The following is a 14022-nucleotide window of genomic DNA, read 5'->3' on the forward strand; positions in this document are numbered from 1 at the left end:
AACTATCCAGATCCTGAAGTGGCGATATTTCCGATACGTCTACAGTGCCGATATCGAGAAAATATATTGACAGATATGGGAGATCCGAAGCATTCCCCATTCCAGCGCATCTTATTCCGCAACTGCGAGGGGCACATTCGAGATTTCGAATTACAGACGGTAACTTTTGGAGTCAATTGCGCGCTAATCCTGGCCATTCGAGTTCTGCAACAGCTGGCAACTGACGTGCAGCTCAGCCATCCAACAGCGAGTAACGTCATTTGAATTCATATGTATGATGATGATGTACGATGTCCATTCGGGAACTGACTCCGCCGAGGACGCTAAGCTCATTGTTCGCGAGCTACAAAGTGCTCTAGATTCCGCGGGCTTCCATTGAGAAAATGGACCTCCAACCACAAAGAAATATTAGCTCATATCCAAAGCGATCATCTTCTGACAACAGACTTCCTCGAGATCGACACTGAGAGCACAGCCAAAACTCTCGACGTGCGATGGAAGGCGACGTCCGACGAGTTCTTTTTCGTCCCACCAGACTTAGCAACGGAAATCTCCCCAACGAAACGCGAAGTCCTTTCCCAAATTGCCAAGCTGTTTGATCCAGCAGGCTGGCTCGCTCCATTTGTTGTGTGTGCCAAAATCTTTATGCAAGAGATTTGGCTTCAGGATCTAAGTTGGGACGATAAACTTCCACTTGGCTGCAACGTCCACGCGTTAATTGGCCCAGCCAGGGAACCGACCTGCCGGGGACCGAGATCGAAAAGCGTGCCGACAGAAGATTTCCTGGATCGCTTTTCATAATTAGATAGAGCATTGCGGGTCCTAGCGTATGTCCATCGATTTGTCCAGCGATGTCGAAGACAATCACCGCTTTCCGGGGTCCGTCTAGAGGCCCAGGACGTTGCCACCGCGGAACAGCTCATGACAATACTTTTCTGAAGAATACCGCTGCTTGAGGCAGAAGCTTCCTGTGCCCGCGGCAAGTTCGATTCTCTCCCTGAACCCCTTTCTAGACAAGAAAGGGCTAATCAGGGCATGCGGCCGCGTAACGGCCTCCGACAGTTTGCGGTATGATGAACGACATCCTATAATCCCACCGTACGAATGTGCACTCTCGCGGCTTCTGGTAAAATTCACGCTTCTCATTTCATTACATGGTGGTAATCAGTTAGCGGTGCGTCTCACCCGGTCCATATACTGGGTTCCGAGAATAAAGAACTTGGTGAAGGCAGTGGTTAACTCCTGCAAGGTCTGCATTATTCACAAAAAGAGATTGCAAGTCCAGATGATGGGAAGTTTTCCGAAAGAGCGAGTGTCTTTTTCCCGTCCGTTCACGTACACAGGGATGGACTACGCCGGCCCGTTTGATATTAAAAACAAGGAAGAACGCTATTGTCGAGTACCTCGACTGTCAGATACCCGTTACTCAGCTAAAGGGAAATGCAGATATGCAAGCAGCAAAGTGAGATTGAAATGCGCCACCTACCGGCGGTTGACAGATTTAAGCGTTATGGGCGTTAGAGTGGGCGTGGAGAATTCGCGTAACAAACTTGCGCTGCGTTTTAGGCTAAGAAATCTAAATCTGAGATCCCATAGTTTCCGAGATATCCACGTTCATACTTACGATTTTTGGAAGTTTATGGGCGTTAAAGTGGGCGTGGTAAACTTTTTTTGGGTCAATCAATAGGTATTGATAGGAGCAAAATTTTAAAATTTTTATTCTAGCATCAAAACTGAATGAGCCACAGTTTTTGGCGGTTTGTGGACGTTACAGTGGGCGTGGCACGCTGCTGAAACAAACTTGCGCTGCGTAAGAAGCTCAGGAATCTGCACGCAAAATCTTAATAGCCTAGCTCTTATAGTTTCCGAGATCTCAGCGTTCATCTGGACGGACGGACAGAAGAACGGACGGACAGACGGACATGGCTAGATCGACTTGGCTAGTGATCCTGATTAAGAATATATATACTTTATGGGGTCGGAAACGCTTCCTTCTGCCTGTTACATACTTTCCGACGAATCTAGTATACCCTTTTACTCTACGAGTAACAGGTATAAGAATACAATCGCCGATTGCTGACTCTTAAAGTCTCTAATTGAGTGAATTCGCAAATTGATAAATTTAGAGAATGTCCCTTGAAGAAGTATTAAGAGCAAATATAATACAGGAAACCTAGAACTATTGCAAAACTATTTCTTTAAGTTAAAATTTTTGTGGGCGTGGTAAACTTTTTCTTGGGTCAATCAACAGGTATTGATAAGAGCAAAATTTTAAAATTTTTATTCTAGCATCAAAACTGAATGAGCCACAGTTTTTGGCGGTTTGTGGACGTTACAGTGGGCGTGGCACGCTGCTGAAACAAACTTGCGCTGCGTAAGAAGGTCAGGAATCTGCACGCAAAATCTTAATAGCCTAGCTCTTATAGTTTCCGAGATCTCATCGTTCATCCGGACGGACGGACAGACGGACAGAAGAACGGACGGACAGACGGACATGGCTAGATCGACTTGGCTAGTGATCATGATCAAGAATATATATACTTTATGGGGTCGGAAACGCTTCCTTCTGCCTGTTACATACTTTCCGACGAATCTAGTATACCCTTTTACTCTACGAGTAACGGGTATAAGAATACAATCGCCGATTGTTGACTCTTAAAGTCTCTAACTGAATGAATACGCGAATTGATAAATTTGGAGAATGTCCCTTGAAGAAGTATTAAGAGCAAACATAATACAGGAAACCTAGAACTATTGCAAAACTATTTCTTTAAGTTAAAATTTTTGTCGAGTGAATACACTTTGTTATAATATGAATACTATCTTCCTATACCTTATTGTCTAAATACCCTAAGTTTTTTTTTATAAATATTAGGAGTGGCTTGTATCACCATCTACGGAAAATTAATTAGCTTGACAAACAGAAATAAAACCATGGATCTTTAAATAACATTAAACTGAACTAAGCTGATCATTTCTCGGTCGTAGGGTATCAAAGGGGTCACCGAAGCCATGCTTTAAGGTGGTGATCATAGGATGGGAGGGCCATAAGCGACCACAATACCATCCTTGGATTCGCATAGCTATCTTTCTCCAAAACTTTTCTGCCCTGTAATACTTATTCCTGAGTTTATTTATCGTTCTCTTCCGGATTTAGTTAACTATCCTCTCTTGTCGCTAGCACGCTTAATACTAATCTTAGCGATAATAATGTGCAGTCCGTACGCGAATCTGTAGGCACAAGACCTCCACCCCAAAGCCGACGAGCGAGAGCTGGACCCTATAGCGTGCCCCGCAACTGCAGATTCTCGATTTCTTCTACCGCATCCAGTCGTTACACGCTACAGAGATAATTCAATATTATTTATAAGAAAGGTGGCGCCCAACGTGTGGGCCTTTAGTGAGTACAGTAGTAACTCATTAAATTCGAATTCTTTTCTATACTTCTTTAATTTCAACTTTTACTTTCTTTAGTATAAAATATACCTTTCTTGGATCGTTAATTCTTTTGGAGAACAGAGTAAAAGAACATTAGTTTTCTCTCTGGCCAAAATAAATAATCAGAGGTAGGCTTTTCCTTTACTTAGTTAGTGATGTTTAGAAAACTTAGTGAGAGTAAAATGCAGAAAGTATCAAGCTATAGTAGATCTTCTGACCCTTTCTGATTTACTACATCATTGCCTTAACCACACTCTGTAAATTAAAAGGTTTCTATAGACTCAAGCGTTTTGGAAAATAGGTACAACTTCAAGTGGTACACTATCCACGAAAGACCTATTGAAATTTTAATTTCGTTTAGACCTAAAGCGATTACATTTTTTATTAGTGAAGCAGGAATACAACAGTATTAGTTCTCGAACTATACTCTGTCCGAAATACATTTTAGAAAATCTAACCGCCTCCCTACATGTATTTAGTTTTACTAGAGAAAACGAGAAGTCCACTTAATCTGTCTTTTAATACTTTGCCAGTTGTCAAAACAGTCATCGGGTCCTGCCTAACATAGGTTCGCCTGGTTCTTACCGAAGTAACATGTCCGACATCCAAACTAGACCCGACAAGTTCGTTCATATTTTAAACGGATGGAAATTAAGTTTTCGGGATGAGGTGTTTCAGTAGACAACTTCATTTATAGTGTTGAGGAGCTAACGCATCAAACGTTGTATGGGAATTTCTCAGTCCTTTGTAGGAACGTCAGCGTTCTCTTTGAGAGCAAGGCCAACGAATTTTATTGGCGTTACCATAAATCGATAACTGAAGTCCGCTGGGATAGGTTATGTTCTGCCTTACGAATGCAATTTCTTCAGAAAAGGGATGATATTGACATCGAGGAGTTGATCCGAAACAGTAAGCAGAAGCCTAGTGAAACCTTCGATAGCTTTTACGATAGGGTAAACCTTTTAGTCGATCAACTAGAGATACCATGGAACTCGAGAAAACTTGTCTGAGTTCTCAAGAGTAATCTGAGGCCTGAAATACGACATGAGCTATTGAATGTCGATACTTCAACAGTCTCAGAGTTAAGAGAAAACTGTCGTCGACGCGAAGCTTTTCTCGACGACGTAAAACGCGCTCACGGTTATAGTAAAGGTAGCCCATTTAGACGCGAAATATCAGAACTGATTCCAGAATTTGAATCTCAAAAAGGTTCTGAATCGAAAAACGAGTTAGAAGTAGTCGCGTTTACCTTAAAATGCTGGAATTGCCGCAAAGTTGGTCACATTTACCAGGATTGTTTAGCCGATAAAAGACTTTTTTGTTTCGGCTGTGGAGCAGATAACACTTACAAGACGAATTGCGCGAAGTTTGCAAAAACTCAATAGTCTGCATATATCCGACCTAGAATCTAAATAGTCTAGCAAAGTCAGCGGCGAGGACGAGGTAGATCAACACGACTTGTCTGAGCAGAAAAGTTAAAATTAGTCAATGTTATCAATGCGTTTCCTTCATTCGCTCAGGAAGGTCTTAGGCAGACTAGCCAGTTAAACAGCGTCATTTCCCCGTCTCACCTGCTGTTGAGAAGAGTATGTACGCAGAAATAGACAGAATATATTAATATTAATATTCCGGCCGAGATGTGGATTGCCTACGCCCTGGTGGTCCACGTACTGCTCCTGGGTTCCATATTCGTGATCTACTTCCGCTCGCCCGTGATCACGGGCCTCAGTCCGCAGAAGCATCCTCTTTACTATGGTTTGGAGGCGCCGGCGAATCGCTTGGTGCTGATCGTGACCGATGGATTCCGCGCCGACTCCTTCTTCGAGGAGAACTGCCGCTATGTGCCGCACCTGCGTGAGATCTTCCTGCGCGAGGGCCTGGTGGGCATTTCCCGCACCCGCGTGCCCACAGAAACCAGGCCAGGACACATAACCCTCATAGCCGGACTCTACGAGGATCCATCGGCCGTGCTGCGTGGCTGGAAGAAGAACCCCATTGACTTCGACACGGTGTTCAACCGGAGCTCACAGACATACGCCTGGGGCGCCGAAGATGTAATTAGTGTGTTCTCCCATCTGTCTGGCAGCGGGAAAATGCACTTTCGCTTCTACGACCACAAGCTGGACTTTTCGCCGGGCTACGATGCCTACGAGCAGGACGAGTGGGTGTTCAAGCGGGTCAGGTTCCTGCTCCAGCGGAAGGGCGAGTCCTTGCTGAACGCCAAGAACGTGGTCTTTTTTCTGCATCTCCTGGGACTGGACACCGCCGGACATGTCCACAAGCCGGGAGCGCCAAAGTTTCGCCAGACTGTGGACAAAACGGAAAAGGGAGTTTACGAAATCTACAAGGAGTTCGAGCGGGTGTTTCCCGACAAAAGAACTGCTTACCTGATGACCGCTGATCATGGAATGACTGATTCGAGAGCCCACGGCGCTGGGTCTCCCCATGAAACGGACACTCCTTTTATCCTATGGGGTGCTGGAGTTTCCCGCTCGGCTCCCAATCCTGGTGGACGGACACTTATGACCAACAAAGAAGGTCCTGCCATGCCAATGTACGAGTTGGAGCAAGCACAGCTCACACCATTGATGTCTGCATTGGTGGGTCTCCCACCGCCCATGAACAACTTTGGAACGTAGCCAGTGGGCTACATGAATGTCAGAAAGGAATACGAGGCCATTCTGCCCATTTGAACGCTCTGCAGCTTTTGGAGCAGTATGCGGCTCTCCAAAAGCAGCACAAAAAAGGATTTTTCGCAGGGGTCTTATCGGAGTTCGAAGTTCTCCCATCTGATGCAATCAAGACGTACAAGGAAGAAATCCTAAAACTGCACAAAAAGAGAGAATACTTACATTCTATAGCGAAGAGCCAAGTCATCATGTCGCAAGCTCTTGAGGGAATCGACTATTATCATGGATACTACCGTAGAGCGCTTTTACTGAGCACCACAGCCACTTTCCTGGGATGGATGTTCTACCTGTACCGCCTGCTGTCCAGGAACAGGGCTAGCAAAGTGGAGCTGATCCTCGAGAGGAACACAAAGCTGGTGAGACTAAGCCTGGGAGGTTATGTGATCCTGCTAGTGATCTGTCTGCTAAGCCAACGAACACCGCTGGATATATCCTTTTACCTGCTGCTCCCGAACTTCGTCTGGCTGAAGGCTTTGCAGCCTTGGAACCTCAACTTCTCTTCCTCGCCAGCATCGGCGTACAGTGTTCCCGCCCTGCAGACCACAATATGGCAGCTCATATTGATCATTGCCTGCGGGGAGCTGATGGTCTTCACCTTCTTCGAGCGCCGCCTGATCTCGCTCGGTTTCTTTGTCTTCGCCTGCTACAATGGTTGGTCTAGCTTTCCACCAAAGTCCAGGGAGTTCTTCTCGTGGCTGGCATTGGTCCTGATCTTGGCCTGCTTTCCCCTGCTGCCTTTGTCAGTGGGTTATCAGAATGGATACCTGCTTGCAGCTGGAGTTATTACGATCCTCATAAGCTCACTTTGGAATACGAGGGCAAGATTAAGCTACAAAAATCACACCAAATACTGCAATGCCCTGATCCTGCTGCAAACCATAGTGTGTGCTTATCTTCATTCAATCGGAAGGAAGACCCCGATTCCCATTAAATTGTGTAGCTGGATGTTCCTGATATACACCTTCACATCCATTGTGCTGAGCAAAGAACCAAGACTGGAGCAGCGTCTCGCACAGATTGGTTTTAATCTGGGATCCTTGTACGCAACACTGTGTACCTCCTATGAAGCTGTGTTTGTCCAATTGCTGGCCCTGGAACTGGGTCTCTCGCTGAGGGCGCAGAATGCCCAGGCTGAGAGGTCAGTGCTTCGACTGGCCTTCACCCTGCTGCTGTACACATTCTTCTCACTTTTCGGATCCGGCAACATAGCCTCGATTAGCTCGTTTGACCCGAACTGGCCTTCACCCTGCTGCTGTACACATTCTTCTCACTTTTCGGATCCGGCAACATAGCCTCGATTAGCTCGTTTGACCCGAACATCGCTCGTTGCTACCTTAGCCACTTTGCACCCTTTGTGATCATGGGTTTGGTGCTGTTGAAGCTTCTGGTGCCGGTGGTCCTGAACATGTCGGTTGTCTATGCCCAGAGCGAGTTTGTGCGCCAGCACGAGGAACAGATCTTCATTTGCCTGCTGCTCATTTGCGATGTGATGGGCCTGAACTTCCTATTTCTGGTGCGCAATCAGGGCTCATGGCTGGAAATCGGTACGTCCATATCCCACTTCGTCATCATGGAGGTGACCACGCTGGTGATCCTCCTGCTTTTCTACACCGCCAAGCAGCTGCTGCGAGTTATACCGTGGGAGGAAATCGACATCAAAAAGCTGCCACTGCGCCTAATACACTGGGATGTGATTAGCGCCAAGCATCACTAGCCTTAAAACCGATTTGACCAAACTTGTAGCTAAGCTTAAACATTTATGTCCGATAATATTTACAACACTAATTAAGAATTAGTAACATACACATGTAAATTATAGAATCTAATGCTAAAATGTTGCAATTAGGGGTTATTGAAGAGTCGGAAAGTGCATGGTGGAAGCAATCACCGAGTTTCTCGTCCCAAAAACCCTGCGAGGCTTGAGGAGTTTTATGGGCTTATGTGGCTGGTACAGCCATAATTCGTTCCGAATTTTGCATCACGCGCTTCTCCTTTAACTGATTTAGTGACAACCAAACGAAGGTTTGGTCTAACTCCAGAAGCACTGGAAAGCTCGTCTTAGCGAAGCTCCGGTGTTATGTAGCCCGGACTTTTCTAAACCATTTGCTATCCACTGCGATGCTAGCAAGTCTGGTGTCGGTGCTTTGTAAGTACATGTATCTCCGGAGGGAGATGAACGCCCTTTAGCCTTTATCTCGAAAAAACTAAATCGATCTCAAAGAAACTATACCGTGACCGAGCAGGAGTGTCTGGCGGCAATAGTAGCCTTGAATAATTTTAGAGCTTACGTGGAAGGAGATGATATCACGATCATAACTGACCACGCCTTGCATAAATGGCTTATGTCTAACCATGATCTTAGTTCTCATTTAGCTCGATGGGCGATAGCCTTGCAAGGATATCGATTTAAAATTGAGCATCTTAACGAGGACGAAGTCGCAGCAGTAGATTTGTGGGAAGGTTTCTTAGTCGATATGAATTCAAACCACATTAAATATCCTGCTTACAAAGATAAAGTAGCCAAGGTTGAAGGGAAGAAAGAATATTTCCCTGATCTTAAAACGGAGGACGGGTATTTGTTTAGAAAAGCCGAATATTTAACTGGAGAACAAGTCGAGCGCGTTAGGAGGTATTATTTTTGGTCTCTGCTCGTGTCTGACGTGAAAGCATACGTTAATGCCTGTGAGACATCTTAGTCGACTAAACCACCGAATCATGTTCTCAGACCACCGCTAGGAGAAGCGCCAGAAACCGTGTGACTCTTTCAACGAATTTTCATCGATTTTCTTGGATCTACCCACGTTCGATAAGCGGGAATATCGGGATTTTCATAGTCCTAGATCATTTTTCTAAGTTTGAATTTCTAAAACCTGTGCAGAATATTAATGCTAGTGTTGTTATTAAGTACCTCGAGGGCGAGCTCTTCATGACTTTCGGTGTCCCAGAAACTGTCGTATCAGACGACGGATCCCAGTTTCGTTCTGAAGCGTTTCAGAAACTCATGAAGACGTATGAGGTTTCACACGTGCTGACGGCTGTTCATTCGCCTCAAGATAACGCCTCTGAGCGAGTCAATCGCTCTGTAATTTCAGAGATTCGAACTTACCTTCGTCCAGATCACAAAGACTGGGATGAGTATTTGAATAGGATATGTTGTGCCCTGAGATCCTCGATCCATGCTAGTATCGGTACAACGCCGTCCTATATGGCTTTCGGCCAGCATATGGTAACTTCCGGTTCTACTTTTTCCTTGCTAAGGAGACTGAACATGCTAGATGATCGTTCTTTGATGTTTAAGAGGCAAGATTCGTTTGAGATAATCCGACAGGAAGCGACTAAGCAAATGCAGAAAGCTCACGATCGGAACGAAAAACTTTATAATTTGCGCTCAAGAGATGTTCCTACGCTGAAGGGCAAAAGGTATTTCTACGCAATTTCAAGCAAATATATCGCCATAACGCCAACTTTTGGTCCATCGTTTGTAAAAGTCCGAGCTCGAAGAAAATTTTCGAGTTAACGGGTCTTTGCTGAATTGGTCTTATCGAGCTCTTTTCTTTTCTTTCCTCTGCGTTTTGCAAAGCTACATAGCTGTTTGTTGACACTCATCTAAAGCTTTCTATGAACTTTTTGTACATTCTACATTCAACTTACTTCAACTTGTAAGCAATGTCTGCCTGCTGTGTTGTTGGTTGCCAATTTGTTGGCAAAATCACTTCTCTACAGCAAATTGTTAATTGCTGGTTGTGTAAGAATATTGCGCACGCTAAACGTGCAGACTTTGGGCATAGTGCGGCACAAATTGCTAACACTAGATCTAATGCTAACCTGGCCTGGACGTGCGCTGCATGCCTACATATCAAAATTGATATTACAGCATTTATGAGGCAAACAGAGCTGGAGCTCCAGGCTTTACGTGCTGGATTTACGGACTTATTAAGTCGATTTAATGTCTGCGACTCCAACTTTAAAGCTCGGGTTCTTCTAAGTCAATCATCATTAAATATAAATCGTAGTCCTACACTGCCTTATGTGTCTTTACATGATCTCTCGACCAACCTCTCTCTTCCCAGCCCCACCGCAAGCTATGTGTCGTGCAATGAGGATGATCCCAATGGGATCGAGTCATCAACGAATGACGCCACGGTGCAATCGCTACCAAATTCGGGGACTGTAGTTTTGCCTGAGTCATTAAGGCTTACTAACCGTTCAACGGCTGTTGCCACTTCGGGGGCTCTGCCGCACCTTGTTCTGCCCTTAGATAATACCCTTGCACCTCCTCCTGTTCCACTTACTAGCATGATCCCTAGGAAGAACACCCATAGCCCAGCTCTCTCTTCTCCGGTACCACTTACTGTCATGGTACCTAGGAAATCTATTTTTGTGTCTAGGTTGAATGCAGCACTTACAGTAAGTGACGTGATGCATCATATTGTCACAAACCTCTCCCTTCCCAATCAAAATGGTATTGACATCACCAAATTTAATTTAATTTTTGGCCTGCTGATATAATTGTGCATGAGTATGTGAAAAAAACAGCACCCTTTCCATGACTTCTTTGTCGGCGCCCAACTAAATTTCCTAATTCACTATGAGAATGTTCGGGGGCTTCTTAGTAAACTCTCTACGCTTTATGAAAATAGTTCAATTTTTGAAGCCAATGTTATTGTACTTACTGAGACCTGGCTTAACCCATCCCTACACGATAGTGAGATTTTGTCTAATAACTTTTTTGTTTATCGGCGTTCTTATTGGAGTCAAATCCAATTTAACTTCTGAGTTTGTTGATATTTCTGAATCATCAGATATTGAATTTATTTTTCGTAAAATTATCTTTCCCAAAAAGTAACATTTTTCTAACCTGATCCTATATATCTGCTCTGAATTTAACGTGTATTTATTGCACCTGTTCGCCATACATTCTATCTCCTTGTTGCTTGCTGAAACTGACCAACTTATTGTGCTTGGTGACTTTAATCTTCCCAATATTTCTTGGTTGGAGAGAAAGGACTCATTGGCAATGATTCCTAGGATGCAACATGATTTTATTGATGGTCTTGTTAAACTATCTTTGCAGCAAGTTAACAGGATTCCAAATCATATTGGTCGTCTTCTTGACTTAATCTTTGTTTTTGATAGTAGCGATGCTGAAATAAGTCGTATTTCGCCACTATCTTTACCTGAAGATTGTTATTATCCTACCCTTTACTAATGGATTTTTTAGTAATCCTAGGACTGCAATAAATGTAGAGCCTAGTTTGTGTTTTAAGAGGACTGATTACGGCAGACTAGTGGAATCTTTATCGACAGTAAGCTGGTCCTTTCTAGTTGACCTTCCTGTTGATGATGCAGTTAGGTACTTTTATGAGGTCCTTTACCGTCTATTTGATGAACATGTCCCTCTTTCCTCCATGAAGAATTCTTACAGCTCTCCATGGTTTACCCGTCAACTATCTTATCTAAAGAATAAAAAAACCAGACTATTTAAACGGTTCAAAATATCCGGCTTACAGACAGACTTCACCAAATATAGTTCAGCTAAGGTGGAATTTGTCCAGTACAATTCTGATTGTTACAAAAATTACCCGTCTCGTTGTAAGCGTGATTTCAAAAATAATACCAAGCTTTTTTACTTTCGTCCATCTTAAACGGAAATCTGACTGCTTTCCTCCTTCTCAATTTCGCAATAATAATGTAGCATCTGATGATAATGATATTTCCAACTTATTCGCAGACTTTCTTCAATCGACATACGAAATGCAATAGTGTCATTAATAAGGATTATCCATACCCACTACCTTATTTGAACTCTATCTTCAAACCAGTGATTAATGTATCTGATGTTCTTCAGAGTCTTAATACTCTCAGTTTACCAAGTTGTATACTCAGGAATTGTTCAACCTATCTTGCTCTTCCCTTCACATTGATATTTAATCTGTCCCTAAGTCAATGTAGATTTCCATCCTTATGGAAGAAATCCTTTATTATCCCATTGTTTAACAAAGTGAGCTAGTCCGATATCTCAAATTATCGTGGTATTGCTGAAATCAGTTCTATTCCTAAACTTTTCGAAAAGAATATTACCTGTCAGTTGCAGCTTCATTGCCGGTCTATTATTTCACATGGTCAGCATAGTTTCACTAGATGTCGCTCTACTTCTACAAACCTACTTGAATTTACGTCTTTAATTACTAGAGGTTTTCTGACACATCATCAAACCGATGTGACTTATACCGATGTCTCTAAAGCTTTCGATTCAGTGAACCATAGGCTTCTTATTTATAAATTGTCCCTTTTAGGTTTTCCTCGCAACCTACTAGAGTGGATATTTTCCTACCTTTCTAATATAACTCAAATGGTTTGTTTTAATAATAAAAATAATTAATGTTACTTCTGGAGTGCCTTATGTCATAAAATCATCAACTGTTTTAATGTATGCAGATGATGTCAAGCTATGTTTGTCCATGTGTTTACCTAATTCATGTAATGACCTTTAATTAGATCTTGGTTGTTTGCATACGTTGTGCATGATTAACATGTTAGATTTGAACTATTCTAAAAGTAACTTTATGACCTTTTATCGTTATCCATCTCTGTATTCTTATTCTATCGAAATTATCGTCCTTGAACGTATTTTTTCTGTTCAGGATCTGGGCGTTTTATTTGACCATAAACTTGGTTTTGAAGACCATATATCTACTATAGCTTACAAAGCCAGCGTTGGTCAAGGGAGTTTGATGATCCATACAAAACAAAGCTTTTGTATGTTTCTTTTGTTCGTCCGACTATGGAATATTGTTCGTGTATATGGTCACCTCAAATTAGCTGTTACCAAAATATGCTGGAGTCCGTTCAAAAACAATTCCTTTTATTTGCTTTGAAAGGTTTAAACTGGCACACAGGAAGTCGATTGCCCTGTTATCATGCGAGGTTGCGCCTTCTGGACTTACCTACCCTGAACCATCGTAGAAAGTGTCATGGAGTTATGTTTTTCCATAAATTATTTAATGGTGATGTCGACTCTCTCTTCCTTCTTAGTTCCCTCAACTAGAATGTACCCTGTAGAACAGTTCGTCGTTTTCGTCAGTTGTCCCTGCCATTTTGCAGATCCAATTATGCCCTTCATGATCCTTTTCGTGTTCTTTGTGACGATTACAATGCACTGTGTTACGTCTTACTGTTTAATAGACGTAATGCAACTAATTACGACAAACTTATGTATTTTCTATCTACCAATAATGTGTACATTTCTATGTTTCTAACCATTCTATGTGAGCTTGTATTTTAAACTGTCTATTGTTATGTCGTCCTTTCCATGACCGCGATTAAGTTTACTTGTCCAAATTGGTTTAGGGCTCCGCGCGTAACAAACATTGCTTGGTGTCGTAAGGGCAATTTGCTTGTACTGACCATAGTGCATCAACGTCCAATAAAGAAAAAAAAAGCCTCGCTGGTATCCATCTGATTCCGGTTACGTTCTTCTTGTTTTAACCTGCAAGAGAGACGGACCTGCCAGCAGCTCAAAATTTCAAGGTATTAAAAAGCTAAAAGCTCGAAATATATATTTTTGAGTGACATGCAGGATTCTGCCATAAAAAAAGCCAGCCATCGAAGAAATTTTAAAGTGAGTACAATTGCATTTGGCTAGAAATTGGTGCGTGTTTAACCTCCAACAAAATTTCACTACAGGTATCTTAAAATTCCTGGTCAAAAACCACTGTCAGTCCTTCCACAAGATGTCGCCAAAGGCGCAGCCTTTTGATTCGGCCAATTTACTGGAGGATTTACCACCTCACAAAGGCCAAAATCAGATCGCGGGGCACAATCGTCAGGTATTGTTTTTTTGAGACCCACATTTTGCCGTACCTGTAATTTATTTAAATGCGGAATCGTCAGG

General features: G+C 43.0%; 1 protein-coding gene across 1 annotated transcript; it reads left to right on the forward strand.

Annotated features, from left to right (window-relative positions):
* Positions 1–5054: 5054 nt before the first annotated feature.
* Positions 5055–7842, forward strand: LOC119562712 (GPI ethanolamine phosphate transferase 1-like). Its single transcript, XM_037875900.1, is given in 3 exon segments — positions 5055–6114; positions 6117–7305; positions 7389–7842. Coding segments are annotated over 3 exon segments (2682 nt in total). The 5' UTR covers positions 5055–5075.
* The last annotated feature ends 6180 nt before the right edge of the window (positions 7843–14022 follow it).

This window comes from Drosophila subpulchrella, unplaced genomic scaffold, assembly GCF_014743375.2.
Source record: "Drosophila subpulchrella strain 33 F10 #4 breed RU33 unplaced genomic scaffold, RU_Dsub_v1.1 Primary Assembly Seq84, whole genome shotgun sequence".
Lineage (NCBI taxonomy): Eukaryota > Metazoa > Arthropoda > Insecta > Diptera > Drosophilidae > Drosophila > Drosophila subpulchrella.